Here is a 16,418-nt window from a genome sequence, read left to right as displayed (position 1 = left end):
AAAGCTATAAAGATATATTTTTCTTTATAACAGAGTATATATAAATTTACTTCAAATCAGCTAGTTTTGTAAAGAAATATTGTTTTGTATTAAAAATATTCTTTATTTAGCACTGTTACAAACCAAGACAAATGTCTACTTTCCATAAAGGATATTATAGTCTCCATAATAAAAATTCAAGATATAAACAGTTTTTACTACTTAAAGTAAGATTTATCAAAAAAAATTAAAAGCAGAACAGAATTTAAAAGAAGGGTCATAGGGTGGGATAGGGAGGGTGGGAGGGAGGGAGACATAAGAGGGAAGAGATATGGGAACATATGTATATGTATAACTGATTCACTTTGTTATAAAGCAGAAACTAACATACCATTGTAAAGCAATAATACTCCAATAAAGATGTAAAAAAAAAAAAAAAGAAGGGTCATAAAAGTTTTTTTTTTTTAATCCAAGGATCCTTTTTAAGAATTTTAAGTAGTGAAAAAGATCTGTAATATTTGCTTTTAACAGTTTGCCCTATGTTTTCAGAAAAGCAGATTATATGATACAGGTTCAGCTGGTCTCAAGAAAAGTGCTTCTCAATCTTTATCCCCGCTTCTGATAAAAGAAGTCTCACACTATCCTTTAATTTAATTTTATATCTCAAATTGAATTGCATTTTTTTAAAGCATCAAGGCGACATTAATTTCAGAATGTGCTTTTTCTAACCACAGCCTCCTTCACAAAGATGTTGATAAATCTCCCCTTCTCCTTCCCTACACCCACCACATCTACTTCCTCCTGCCGAATTTTAAGAATAGTTTTAATAGTCCCTTAGGCAAAGATAAAGATTTTGAACTTCCAGTACTAAACCAAAAAAGAAAGCCTATGATCTAATCATCACTACGCATGAGACTCAATAAAATATACTAGTTTAGAAGACCTAAATAGACATTTCTCCAAAGAAGATATACAGATTGCCAACAAACACATGATACGATGCTCAACATCACTAATCATGAGAGAAATGCAAATCAAAATTACAATGAGGTATCACCTCACACCGGTCAGAATGGCCATCATCAAAAAATCTACAAACAATAAATGCTGGAGAGGGTGTGGAGAAAAGGGAACTCTCTTGCACTGTTGGTGGGAATGTAAATTGATACAGCCACTATGGAGAACAGTAAGGAGGTTCCTTAAAAAACTAAAAATAGAACTACCATATGACCCAGCAATTCCACTACTGGGCATATACCCTGAGAAAACCATAATTCAAAAAGAGTCATGTACCAAAATGTTCAATGCAGCACTATTTACAATAGCCAGGACATCGAAGCAACCTAAGTATCCATGGACAGATAAATGGATAAAGAAGATGTGGCACATACATACAATGGAATATTACTCAGCCATAAAGAGAAACGAAATTGAGTTATTTGTAGTGAGGTGGATGGACCCAGAATCTGTCATACAGAGTGAAGTAAGTCAGAAAGAGAAAAACAAATACCATATGCTAACACATATATATGGAATGTAAAAAAAAAAAAAAAAGTAGTTCTGACGAATCTAGGGGCAGGACAGATATAAAGATGCAGATGTAGAGAATGGACTTGAGGACACGGGGAGGGGTAAGGGTAAGCTGGGACGAAGTGAGAGAGTGGCATGGACATATATACACTACCAAATGTAAAACAGATAGCTGGTGGGAAGCAGCTGCATAGCACAGGGAGATCAGCTCAGTGCTTTGTGACCACCTAGAGGGGTGGGATAGGGAGGGTGGGAGGGAGACGCAAGAGGGAGGGGATATGGGGATATATGTATACGTATACCTGATTCACTTTGTTATACAGCAGAAACTAAAACAACATTGTAAAGCAGTTATACTCCAATAAAGATGTTAAAAAAATTTTTTTGAATATAGTAATTTAGATATGAGTGCCCAGATTTCTTTATACTGTGGCTGAATACCATATCTAACCCATAATTCCCCCCCAAAAGAGTTCATAGTCTAGCAGTGGAGCTAGACATGTATGTGAATAAACTACAAGAGTGACAGCTTGATGAGTACAGTAAATAGAAATGAAAGAATAATTGGTATAAGAAGACAACATCTGTTTTTAGGGATGCCAGAGACAGGAAACAAAGTTATAAAATAAAATAATGTATTCAAGAAACTGAAGTATATGTGGCAACATAAGCATCAGTGAGGGAAAGATAGATGGTGAGGCTGGAGAAGTATGCAAAGAATTCATCAAATTCATCTGCTTAGAGAGCCAGAGAATATTTTTTAAGCAGGGAAAAAGCCATTAGCAATTTGTATTTTAGAAAGCTCACTCACTTTGACAAAAGTTTGGAAGTTGGTTTGGAGGGAAGCAAGACTGGAGGCAAGAAAACCAGCCAGAAGACTGTTACCATGGTCCAGGTACAAGACGATGAGCACAGGACTGAAGGTAGAGACAGCGAACATGGAGAAAAGACAGATTTTACCTTTACTTTTTTCTTTTTTAGCCTTTACTTTTTAAAAGTCATTTATATAGCACTTATTATGGACCTGATACTGTTGTGCTTTAATGTATTTATCCACTTAAGCCTCAAAACCAGCCTATAAAGGAGCTGTATTATTGTGTTTATTTACAGATGTGGAAAATGAGGCGCAGAGATGTAGATAACTTGCCTGAGGTTGCAGAGGAAAAAAGTTGTGTAAACCAAGATTTGAACCCAGGCAATCTGGTTCCAGAATCTGCACTCTTAATCACTACACTATTTTACTTAAATTAAACAAACAGAATTTACACTAATTAGGTAAGAGGAGGGATAAGGTGGCAAATGATGGCTCTGTCCACTCAGAAACGTTTACTAGCACCTACTACACCTCATGTGCAAGGAGCTGGGAAAACGAAGACTAACACAGAGCCTCTGCTGCTCAGGCAGCCAGCCAGCCAGCCGGCCAGTCATGGCTAGAGCCCTGGGAAGAGAAGCTGAATACAGAGAGATGCTGCTGGGCAAAAAGGCAGGACCATGCAGATGATGAAAAGCTTGCATATCACATTTACATTCTCAGATTTTATCCTCAATGGACTCATTTAAGGATTTTAAACAGAGTAGTTTCTTGTTATGTTTCTGTTAGTACCAAATACATTGTCACAAAATTTAAAACAAAATTTCTTGATACAACAGAAATAATATATCATTTTAACTAGTGAACCTCATTAACATTTATTAAATGCTAATGATATTCCTATGTATGATTCATATTCCCTCCCTACTTCTGATGGTCCACACCTTCCTGTTTCTTTTTTTTTTTTTGCGGTACGCGGGCCTCTCACTGTCGTGGCCTCTCCCATTGCGGAGCACAGGCTCCGGACGTGCAGGCTCAGCGGCCATGGCTCACGGGCCCAGCCGCTCCGCGGCAATGTGGGATCTTCCCAGACTGGGGCACGAACCCATGTCCCCTGCATTGGCAAGCAGACTCTCAATCACTGCGCCACCAGGGAAGCCCCATACCTTCCTGTTTCTAACCAAACAGGAAAGAAAATCATACCGCCATTAACTTTTTTTTTTTTGCGGTACGCGGGCCTCTCACTGCTGTGGCCTCTCCTGTTACAGTCTGTATTTATCCAATTACTCAGCTCTTTGCTACTGAAGTGTGTTTTAGTTCTTACCTGGTTATGATGGGATCTGCAGCATGATTGGGGCCCCATCGCCCCAAAAGCCCCCGGCCAACCAGTCCTGTCCGTCCTGCAGGATTTCTGGGAAAAAAAAAAAACCATAAAATCAATTGAATGTGCTCATCTTTTTTAACACAACTTGATATGGCCCAAAACAAGGTAGTAAGAGCAATAAGAAGGAAATAATATCTCTACACAAATCAAGTAGCACTATTACATATTTGACACTCAAAGTACAGATTTCCTTATAGTGTTATTTAACTCTTCTTTCGTGCTTGTCTTAAGTTTTGGGCTTGATCCAGGAGGAGGATCTCATTTCTATAGTTGTTCTACAATATAAGAATTTGTTTCAGTTTTCACCTATACTTCAAAATTCAAACTAGAATCTTACTGGACTCAAATCTGGAAGAATGAAATGCTCTGCACCTAATCATCGTCTACCTCTGCGACAGCAATGCTTTATCACTGAGGACACCCACACTTCACTTTCTCAACATCCTCTTTTCCCATTCCACTCTCCTACAACCTATCTCACTCAAATAGTTTTGGTTACATTTTAAAGTCCATTTTTTCACAGTGGGTTCTACTAGATTTTTATTATCAGTAATAGATATTTTGTAGCATATAATGAGATAGAAGTATTTAATATTTCAAGATTTCAAATATACCAAATTCAATTTTTTATAACAATTTTATAAAAATGCCAACTACTATTTAACCTAATGCCACACCCAATGTTCAAAAGTCTGTCAGATAAACATAGCAACACTCATGCCTGAGTGATTTTCTTCCAGTTTCTTCCAATATTCCTTAAATGTTCAACTTCCATTATGTAAAATCAAATGCCCTAATCTGCAATCTTACCTGTTTAATGTTATATCTTTGATCCTCCCAGTATGTGAAAGTAAATAAACAACCTGTCAAATTTTCTTTTTCAGCCATCTCTTTTTATTCTGGTCTTCCCTGTGACTTTTATTAAAGTTGAGTGAATCTTTATATTGTTTTATACTAGACTTAGAAATATTTCAGCAAGACTTGCAAATAAAAACAGAAAGACAAGACACCTGGCCAGGTGATGATAATTCTACTTTTCAAATTCAGGAGGAGAGGCAGGGTGGTCAGCAGCTATGTTTTATTCCACGTAACCATACACCCCTGAATACAAAGGATCAAAGCCAATATTAAGAGAGATAATGTTAGTTTTTATAGATGACCAAGCCTGTTACTTATAAACTAGAAGCTGTAGAAAAGACACATAGATTATCCTATAACCTGAGCAGCAGAGAAACTTGTTTGCAGAAAAAGAAAACCAAAGGCAACATATAAAGAAAAGCAGACATAAAGCAGAGAGACAGTTCTAATGGATTTCCAACTCCACCCTTACCTAAAGTTAGCTGCATTTCTGCTCTGGGCTTGAGATGATCCTATAGCCCTGTGGTAAACTTCACTTTTTCACTCAAGCAAGCTACAGTTGGTTTCCATTAGTCAGAGAGTCTTGACTAAAACAACAGGCTATCTTGCCTTTGCTGACTATCCTTTTATATATGTGCATGTCTTTTAATATATTTTACCCAGAAAAGAATCTGAGGAGTAAGTCAAATGCAAGGAGAGTTTGACTTGAAAAGGTTCAATAACATAGAAAGGCGAGTAAGTAATGAACAAAGAAAGAATTTAGCAAGAAAGACCAGGCTGGGGTGAGAGGAGCTCTACTATCTCCAAGTCTTAGAAGAACTAAAATTATTTTAGTTTTTGCAACATTTTTACGAGGTAATAAGCATGATTACCAAATCTGTGATCCTTTCTTTGTTTTATTTGAGGCATGCTAATTTTTACATTTCTTCCTAACTTGTATAATGTCTTCTTAAGGAAAATGGAAAATTTTGGAGTTGTGTAGAAAAATCATTTTTAGAAGTACAAAAAGAGGGACTTCCCTGGCGGTCCAGTGGTTAAGACTCTGTGCTTCCACTGCAGGGGGCACAGGTTAGATCCCTGGTCGGGGAACTAACATTCCACATCCCACTTACATGCTGTGCAGCACGGCCAAAAAAAATTAAAAATAAAAAAAGTACAAAAAGATACGTGATGTTAAACTGTTGGGTTATTTTTATTTTTACTCATATATTTGGACAAATTCTTACTTTAAGGTATTATCTCATTTTATAAATAACTACTGAAATACAGTTTTTAATCCTTTCCTTCTCTGTTAATCTATTCAATTACAGTTGACCCTTGATCAATGTTCCCGTATAAACTTATAGTCGGCCCTCTGTATACACGGTCCCCCTGTATCCGTGGTTCCACATCCAGGGATTCAACCACACTCAGACGGTGTAATTCTGTAATATTTACTATTGAAAAAAAATCCATGTATAAGTGGGTCTGTGTAGTTCAACCCCTGTTTTGTTCAAGAGTCAGCTGTAATTATTTCTACTTCAAGGTAAGGTTACAAGAAGATGCATTCAAACCCTGTCTCTACCACTTACTCACTGTGTGCAAACAACTTAACATTCTCTCTCCTTGCCTGTAAATGGAACTAAAAATATCCACCCGCAGGGTTATTGTGGTGATTTAATTAGATCACATACATAAATTCTTTCATACAATGTCTGGTATATACAAGCACTCAATAAACATTAATTATATTGATAAAATAAAATGTATATTTTAAGGCAGGACAAGAAAATTTAAACATAAAATTTTCTGTGTCCATCTGGGCCTCCACCCTCCTTCCTTAATGTGCAGTGTGCATCTGCACTGCACATTAACCAGACCTCCTCAAAGATGGGAGTGCCTGCTTGACCATAAAAATCCACTTTTTCCCCCTTTATTCTGACACTAGCAATATAGCTTCTTAAAAGAACGGCATTCTCTCCCAACTCTGAAAGATGGCATGGTGACTTGCTGCTTGCTTTGCATGTGCTCACCTGGACTATGTATCTTCGGTGAACTTTATGTGAAATATCGGTATGTCATTTTAGTGTACAATCCTTCATCTTGAAAATGTATATGACTGTATCTTCGAACAGGCGGAACAGTTCTCAGAGCTTTCTGAGAGTCTGTCTTCCGGGTTATAATCCTCAGTTCGTTTGAATAAAATTCCCTTCATTCTTCTTACCTTGATTGTTAATTGAATTTTCGTTGACAGTATTTTCTACCTTTTAAAGACCCATTATTGTAAGATGTCCCATCCCCAGTACCTACCTAGGTCTTCCATTTTCTATCTCATACAGGCCATTCTGGCTCTTTCTCTCAACATGCCCATCCTTTTCATTAAACTTCGGCGAAAAGCTGCTTTCACTGTAATGAGAATACCAATGCAAAATAAGAAATAATGACCCAATACTACCAACAGCTTAATAATGCCAGTCAGTTATTTATAAAAGCAGTATCCTTGAAACTAAATTTTTTAGTTACAACTTTAGTTAGCTTTCATTTACAAATTCATCAACTCCTTCAAAACAGTTTCTGGAAAAAGAAGATCTGTTTAACCAAAACACCTTGTAAGACAAGGATATGTGTTGTAACCCCTCTGGGAAGGACTAATGGCAGACACACTGGAGCTCCTCCCACATACTACAAGAAAGTCTATGTTACTATTAGCAAAGTGGAATTGGCCGTGGGCACAATATGGCAATTAATGGTTCCTATAGTTCTAAAAATAAGATTCCTTCTGATATATTGTCGTTTCTACTGTTTCAAAGTAATTTTAATTTCTTCAAATGTACACTGATTAATACTTTGATCAAAGTAAACCCACAAAACATGAATTCACCCACAAACTTCATAATAACCATGATGTAGATTAAAACAGATGTAATATGCTGGAAATGTTCCAGATCTGATCTGGACATAGCTCTGGATTACAGAGTTATATACATATAAAATCTTACTGAGCTACACCTGCATACTTAAGAAATGTATACTTTACTGCATGTATGTCATACTCAAAAATAATTTTTTAAGCTATAAATAAACTACTTTCCTCCCATTATGAAATCGCTGACATAGTTGCACTGACGGTGAATATTTATATAGCACTGGACAGTTCACGGGCAGCTCTGACATAAGTTTCACTTTTTTTCTTGCTTTAATTCCAATAAGCAAGAGAATAGATATATTTGTGCTCTGTTTTGGAAATAATTTCCAACTTGAATGATCCAGACATTTTCTCAAGACTTCTAACCATTCTTCCATTGAACGCACATGTAAAAATAATTAAATGGTAAAAATCATGAAATTATAAAACCAGACTTATAATGCTCTTGGGACTCTAGAAATGCACCATTATATGTGGAATCTAAAAAAAAATGGTACAAATGAACTTATTTACAAAACAGAAATAGAGTCACAGATGTAGAAAACAAACTTACGGTTACCGGGGGGAAAGGAGGCAGGGGGATAAATTGGGAGATTGGGATTGACATATACACACCACTATATATAAAATAGGTAACTAATAAGGACCTACTGTATAACACAGGGAACTCTACTCAATACTCTGTAATGACCTATATGGGAAAAGAATCTAAAAAAGAGTGGATACATGTACATGTATAACTGATTCACTTTCCTGTACACCTGAAATTAACACAACATTGTAAATAACTATACTTCAGTAAAAATTTTAAAAATAAAAGAAACTAAATAAATATTGAATACTAGTTAATGAAATACTTGTTGAAGTATATAGGGGGAGATGTACTGATACACCAAAAAAACAAGATGGGGTCTTCCCTGGTAGCGCAGTGGTTGAGAGTCCGCCTGCCGATGCAGGGGACACGGGGTTCGTGCCCTGGTCCGGGAAGATCCCACATGCGGCGGAGCGGCTGGGCCCGTGAGCCATGGCCGCTGAGCCTGCGCGTCCGGAGCCTGTGCTCCGCAACGGGAGAGGCCACAGCAGTGAGAGGCCCGCGTACCACAAAAAAAAAAAAAAAAAAAAAAAAAAAAAAGAAAGGAGGAGGGATAGATGGATATATATGTGATAAAATAAGTATAATAAAATGTTGATAAAAGAATCAAAGTGGTGGATTTATGAGTGTTCCCCATAAAGTTCTTTCAAATTTTCTGTATGTTAGAAATGTTTCATAATAAAATTTTAGATAAATAAAGGGAGCCATCTTCTGGGGGAAAAAAAGCGTGACTCTAGTTATAATTGAAGCATTAACACTAGTAATAAAGCTTGATTTAGACAGTGACACAAATTTAACTTTTAAAACACAAATTGAATGAAAAATAAGAAGATGTATTGTCTTTCTCTGTTTACACTGTATAGCACCCCTGCCAACATCATTAATTTTACATAATGTGTATGTATAATATATGTGTAAACATGTATATCCTCTAAAATGAGGGAAATGGAACTCATTTACAGCTAATAATTTCTCCACAAGTTAGCTTCTTGATTAATTAATAATCCAAGTACTATCACAAACACACCTTTGGATTAAATAAGGAAACTGTGGGTAGAAATCAAGTCACAGCAATAAGTGACCTGGTAAAGTTTAACAACCTAATGAACTAATATGGATCAATCCAACTAGCAAAAGTTCTTATTTAACTGACTAAATAAGGCCTTGAGAGAACTATCATTTATAATAAATTTACCCATTAAATCAAACTTATAAAATGTCCCAAAACTAGGGCAGCAGTTTAGCAGAGTAGTTAAGGGCATGAAATCTGAAGTCAGACTGAGCTCAAGTCCAAGCTATACCATCTACTAGCTACATGACCGACCATATGCAAAGGACAAACTTTCTGTGCTTCCATTTTTTGTGTGTGTTTATTTCTCTATAAAGTAGAAATAACAACCCTGTCTGCCTTCCAGAATAGTTATAAGAATAAAATAAAATAATGGTTATAAAACATTTAGTACAGTGCCTAGCTCACAGTTAGCACATTTTACAACTCTATCATTATATTTATCAAAAGAAACATAAATATAAAACATGAATCAACACAGCACTTCTCTGAATTTAGTCAAAACATTTTTGTTTGACTTTTTTTTTCCTCTTTCTCTCTCCGTTTTCTATCCCTTTTCTATCTTCTCACACTGGTCTAATTTTATCATCATCCTGTTTTTAGTAATCTGGAAGAAGTTTCTGAAAAATATTCACTATTCAAATACAAGTCTAGCTATGTTGGAAAATAACCACAAAAGGTGTTATTGATAACCCAAACAAAAGAAATAAAAACAGAGACCACCACTTGTCATTTCATAAAGTAAAAAACTCCACAACAAAATAGATTTACCTATTTGGAAAGATCACCATAAAACCCCCAAAAGAATAAACAAAAATGAACTGAATAGCTTTGGCAAGAATTCAAGCAAATGTGAGGGACTTCCCTGGTGGTCCAGTGAGTAAGACTCCGTGCTCCCAATGCAGGGGGCCTGGGTTCAATCCCTGGTCGGGGAACTAGATCCCACATGCATGCCGCAACTAAGAAGCCCGCCTGCCACAACTAAGAGCCCGTATGCCGCAACTAAGAGCCCATGTGCCACAACTAAGACCTGGCAGAGCCAAAATAAATAAATAAATAAATATTTAAAAAAAAGAATTCAAGCAAATATGGAAACTGAGTTATAATAAAGTCAAGCACTGGATAAAAACTATTTTTCAACCATAAAATGATAATTTACAAATACAACCATTACCTTCTCCAAAAGTCTTACACCCGGCTAACACCAACTAATTTACTCACCTGATCTGAGGATCTGCCCACCGAGGTCCAGCCAAGACAGAGACTGCAGTGTATTCCACAGGATTATAGTCTTGCCACTCAACAAGCCAGCCTACCTTTTCATTAGGAACCTGGCTGCGTTGAACTTTTGAACCTGGGTAAGGAGATGTCCGAGCCTTGTTGTGGGAATTCTCTTTTGTACCATCAGAACCAGACATCATGTTGGAGTTAAGATGAAATCCACAGGATGAAAATGAGTTACTGGGAGGAAAAAGAAAAATGTTTTATATAAGTACAAAATTAATTAATTAAAGAACCTAATTCACAGACCACAAGATAGAACTTTTCAAAGACTTAAAAATCAGAAAATTCTAATTTGATGCATATTAGTGTAAAGATCCAACATCTGTGAGAGATTATTTTCAAATATAAAAATATTGCTAGAGGGCTTCCCTGGTGGCGCAGTGGTTGAGAATCTGCCTGCCAATGCGGGGACACGGGTTTGAGCCCTGGTCTGGGAAAATCCCACATGCTACGGAGCAACTAAGCCCGTGCACCACAGCTACTGAGCCTGCGCATCTGGAGCCTGTGCTCTGCAACAAGAGAAGACCGCGACAGTAAGAGGCCCGTGCACCGCGATGAAGAGTGGTCCCCGCTCAACGCAACTAGAGAAAGCCCTTGCACAGAAACTAAGACCCAACACAGCCAAAAATAAATAAATTTATTTAAAATATATATATATATATATAGAGTTAGGGACTTCCCTGGTGGTCCAGTGGCCAAGACACTGTACTCTCAATGCACTGGGCGTGGGTTCAATCCCTGGTTGGGGAACTAGATCCCACATGCATGCTGCAGCTAAGAAGCCTGCATGCCGCAACTAAGAAGCCTGCATGCCTCAACTAAAGATCCTGCATGCCACAACTAAGATCCCACACACAGCAACAAAGATCCCAAGTGCCGCAACTAAGTCCCAGTGCAGCCAAAATGAATAAATAAATATTTTTTAAAAATATTGCTAAATCTTATTAACTGAAACCTACTCACTGAATTTATTTTCATTGAGAAAAAGGGACAGAAGTTTACTTTTGTTAGCACAAATGTTGGGGAAGATAAGTTTGTTATAAAAATTCAACCACAAAAACAAATGTAAAGGAAGACTCTTAGGTCTACACGAAGGAATCAATTTTATAAAATAGTTTACGGTCTAACATACATGTGCAAAAAATGTATGGCAAAAATAGCACAAAAGAATAACAGGAAATGGAAATATACTGTTGTAGGATTCTTACATTATACACAAAGTAATGTAATATTACTTGAAGTCAGACTGTGATAAATGTACAAATTATAAACTTTAGAGTAAAATAAGAGGTGTAGAGCTGAAATAACTAGATAGTATATACAAAAAAAGAGAAAACAAAAAACTGAACCTTTACCTTACAGCCTACACAAAAATTTTTCATTTCTCTTCCTGACTAAGAATTTAAATGCCTTCTCATTATTCTTAGAGATTAAAATTCCTAATGACCCTAAATTAGGATATTTAATATGATAAAGGGGATTCTGAGAACATGGTAAACTGATGACAGCTCCCTTCCCCTGTTCTCACAATACTGTAACAATTTGCCCTTCCTGAGACAAATGGTGGATGGGACAAACACCAACTTTATGGGGTGGTGAAATAAGTCAAATTCATGTGCCTCTTGATATAATATAGTGAGAAGCACAGAGCAATCATTTCTGAGGTATTCCCTACAAGAATATATGACCTGAGTCTAGACATGAGGAAATATATAACACACCCACATTAAAGGATAACTTACAGAATAAAGGTCCATACTCTTTAAATCACTAAGGTCATGAAAGATACATGTCCAGATAGAGACATGAAAACTAAGTGCAATCAATGATGAATATACTTATATCCTTCAACTCAGTAATTTCATTCCTGGTAATCTATCCCATAAAAATGAAATAACCAGGCTTCCCTGGTGGCACAGTGGTTGAGAGTCCGCCTGCCAATGCAGGGGACGCGGGTTCGTGCCCTGGTCCGGGAAGATCCCACATGCCGCGGAGCGGCTGGGCCCGTGAGCCATAGCCGCTGGGCCTGCGCGTCCGGAGCCTGTGCTCCGCAACGGGAGAGGCCGCAACGGTGAGAGGCCCGCGTACCGCAAAAAAACAAAACAAAACAAAAAAACAACCCAATTTAAAAAAATGGGTGGAGGATCCGAATATTTTTCCAAAGAAGACACAGAAATGGCCAACAGAACATGAAAATATGTTCAACACTGCTAATCATCATGGAAATGCAAATCAAAACCACAATGAGATATCACCTTACACCTGTCAGAATGGCTATTATCAAAAAGAAAACAAATAACAAGTGTCGGTGAGGATGCGGAGAAAAGGGAATGTTTGTGCGCTGCTAATGGGAATGTAAATTGGTGCAGCCACTACGGAAAACAATATGGAGATTCCTCAAAAAAATTAAAAATAGAACTACCATATGATCCAGCAATTCCACTCCAGAGTATTTATCTGAAGAAACCAAAAACACTAATTAGAAAAGATACACACCCCACCATTTTCACAGCAGTATTATTTATAATAGCCAAGATATGGAAGCAGCCTAAGTGCCCATCAAAAGATGGATAAAGATGTCTCTCTCTCTCTCTCTCTCTCTCTCTCACACACACACACACACACACATGCGCACACACAGTGGAATATTACTCAGCTATAAAAAAGGAATGAAATCTTTCCATTTGTGACAACACGGTTGGACTCAGAGAGTATTATGCTAAGTTAAGTGTCACACAGAGAAAAGAGAAAGACAAATACTGTCTTTACACTTATATGTGGAATCTAAAACACAAAACAAATAAACAAACATAACAAAACAGAAACAGAGTCATAGATACATAGAACAAACAGGTGGTTGCCAGACGAGAGGGTGGTAGGGGGAGGAAAGAAGTGGAAAAGGGAGAAGATTAACTGAGGTACAAACTTCCAGGCACAAAATAAATGAGTCACAAGTATGAAATGTAAGATGTGGGGAATAACTATGTTATCTTTGTATGGTGACATAAGGTAACTAGACTTACTCTGGTTATCAAGTTAAAATGTATGGAAATATCAAATCACTATATTGTGTAACAGGAACTAACATAGTGTGGTAGGTCAATTATACTTCAAAGACAAACTCATAGAAAAAGCGATCAGATTTGTGGTAACAAGGCAGGGGGGACGGGGCTAGAGGGCAAACTGGATGAAGGTGGTCAGAAGGTACACACAACTTCCAGTCATAAGACAAAAACGTACTTGGGATAATGTACAACATGATAAATATAATTAACACTGCTATATGTTATATAAATATATGAGAGTGGTTAAGAGAGTAAATCCTAAAGTTCTCATCACAAGGAGAATTTTTTTTTCTATTTCTTTAATTTTGTATTTATCTGTGATGATGGATGTTCACTAAACATGTCGTGACAATCATTTCATGATGTATTTCAAATATTTATGCTGTACACATTAATCTTATACGGTACTGTATATCCATTTTATCTCAATAAAACTGAAGGGAAGTATTATGAAAATAAATTTTATATTATAGGTATATAAGTATATAGATTTGGTTATAACCTAACTAAGTCTTCAAACAAGGAATTAATCAAATTTGTTTTTATTATATTTCTATTACATTTTATTTATAACTACATTATTCGGCAAACTTCACTTTTATACCTTCACAGTCAAATCAGAGGGGATAATTTTAGAAAAAGTATTAGAAGCCTTCATCAAAATTTCCCCAAGACCTCCCTTACTCCTTTGATATTCAAACCATTCTTGCTTGAAACACTATCTTTCCATCGGTTTTGTCAACTTTTTTTTTTTTAACAAGAGCATTATGTCTTTTATTTTCCATGTACCTGTCCCTGTGTGAATCGAGGAAAGGATACTACCTGCCTTTTTTTTTTGAATAGACTATTTTTTAAAGCGGTTTCAGGTTCACAGCAAAACTGTGCAGAAAACACAGAGCTCCCATGTACCCCCAGTCTCCCCACCACACACACATAAAGCACTCCCCATACCAACATGCCCCACCAGAGAGTTACATTGGAAATAAGTGGGCCCAAATGTCCTAAGTGAGCAGTGGGACGTAACCATGGAAATCAGCCCTCCTCCCTCCCTACCCTACAAACAAAAAGTCGGTATTAGTTGTTTGTCCCCAGGATAAAACCAAAATTTAAAGAAAATGAAGGACTAGAACCTCTATTATGAATTAGGTATTAGAGAACACAGCAGAAATTTAGGCTTAATATCCCCGTAATTCACACTGAGGAAATAAAGTTAGGGCAGCTATGTTCAGCGGGGAAGCTGCTACACAAGTGTAAAGTCTGGAACGGGAAGGAGGAGGTTTCCAGCCAGTCCACCTGCTGCCACCTGCTCACACACCCTCAGCCTAAACCGTCAGGTCTAGGTGCACTGGTACCTGGGGGCAATATTCAATCAGTGCTCCTGTTTACAGAAAACAATGCCTATTATCTACATTAATCAAAATATAAATAACTAGCATCCGCCAGATGTTTGAGAAAAAAACAAGGAAAAGGGACCAAAAAGGAACAGAACCAGTGACCCAGAAGGGTCAGACAATTCAGGAAACAGAAAATAATTTTTACTCTAATTATTATTTTTACAGATTCAAAGGACTTTTATAGCCATAAAATAAGAAAAGGATATTAAAGAGAGCAATTAGGGGGAAAAAGTTCTTGTCAAAATTTACGATTCAATAGAAGAGATGACAATGCACAGGACAGCAGTCTGAACTAGTAATCTAGAAGATAAATTTGAGGAAAATCTCTAAGAACTTCATACAAACAGACAAACCAATGGAAAATTAAAGAAAAAGAGAAACAGAGGCACTACCCAGGAAGTCCAAAAGCTATCACTGGAGTTCCGGGGGTGGGGAAAAAGGACAGGACAGAAGAAAAAATAGGGGAAAAAACAAATAGAAGAAAATTTTCTCGTGCCGAAAGTAAACACGACATGAGAAGCAAAAATATAAATAAACAAGAAACAAACAAACAAAAACTCCTAGAGGCAGCCTCATAAAACTTGTTTATTACTCCGCGCCTACCATGGGCATGGTACCTAGGGCATCGTGTTTAGAAACCAGAAGGAGAGAGGAATAAAAGGAGGAGGCAGCGTGAGCTACCATAAATGCCTGAATTTATCCAAGGCAAATTTTTTTTAAAAGGTAACTAATAAATATATTATCTACACTGAAATGGAGAAGTGGAGGAGAGCAATGACGACTTATATTTTTCCTTTTACAGCATTTATACGGTTAGCATCTTTAAACTACGTGCATGTGCTAATTTTAACAATAATGTTTTAAGTATTAACCAAAAAAAAAAAACACCAAAAAAACAAAAAAATGGCACGGAACAACACCACACCCAAACATGTGCTATTTAAACTCTCTGGGGACAAGAATGTTAGCGACTCATGGAGGATGGCAAAGTTCGAGTATCATAAGAAAGGTCACTACCGCTTGTTTTTCTCAAAAGGCAGGTAAAACATTTTAGAGCCTTTTAAAAAACGTGTATATGGCCGTAAAGAGCTGGGACCCAAGCAAAGCCTACTGCAGCCGCCCGACCAGAAGCTGCTTCCCCCTCACAACACAAGGACTCGGGACAAGGAGCCAGAACTAGAAGAGGGAATACCTGCACGCCGCGATGCTGCAACGGCCCAAGGACTTGAGAGTCACTGAGGCCAAGGCCACAGAGAGAGACACGGTGGCTAAAGTCTTCCCCAGGAAGCGTCCGGCCATCAGCAGCCCGCGGGAAGATGTGCGGAGCAGGGTCGCTGTTAGCTTGGGCCGCAGCCTCCGGCCTCCCCACACCCCTGGGCCCCGGGTATCCAGCAGGCACTAGGACCGGGCGGCCCTCGGGTTCCGGAGCGGGAGCAGCCAGTTTTATCTCATCAACACACAGGGGACCAAACGCCCTCCCCAAACAACGGCCCAGCTCGACACGCCGCCCAGGGGACGCCCAAGCGGCCAGCGCCAGCAGGCGGGAA

At 37.7% G+C, this 16,418-nt stretch overlaps 1 protein-coding gene across 2 annotated transcripts in view; it reads right to left on the bottom strand.

Annotated features, from left to right (window-relative positions):
- NUDT9 (nudix hydrolase 9) overlaps nt 1-16,418 on the bottom strand; it is a 26,456-nt gene extending 10,038 nt beyond the window's left edge. The window contains exons 1-4 of one of the 2 annotated variants that reach the window (XM_060147545.1): nt 16,064-16,418; nt 10,350-10,589; nt 6,852-6,947; nt 3,645-3,731 (exon numbers count right to left, since the gene is read on the bottom strand). In XM_060147545.1, coding sequence (XP_060003528.1) covers nt 3,645-3,731; nt 6,852-6,947; nt 10,350-10,589; nt 16,064-16,170 — 530 coding nt within the window. In that variant the 5' untranslated portion in view covers nt 16,171-16,418. The remainder of the gene's footprint in view (nt 1-3,644; nt 3,732-6,851; nt 6,948-10,349; nt 10,590-16,063) is intronic. The other variant, XM_060147544.1, reaches the window with a different exon arrangement.

This window comes from Lagenorhynchus albirostris, chromosome 4 (genome assembly GCF_949774975.1).
Source record: "Lagenorhynchus albirostris chromosome 4, mLagAlb1.1, whole genome shotgun sequence".
Classification (NCBI taxonomy): Eukaryota; Metazoa; Chordata; class Mammalia; order Artiodactyla; family Delphinidae; genus Lagenorhynchus; species Lagenorhynchus albirostris.
This window is presented reverse-complemented; position numbering and strand designations above follow the sequence as displayed.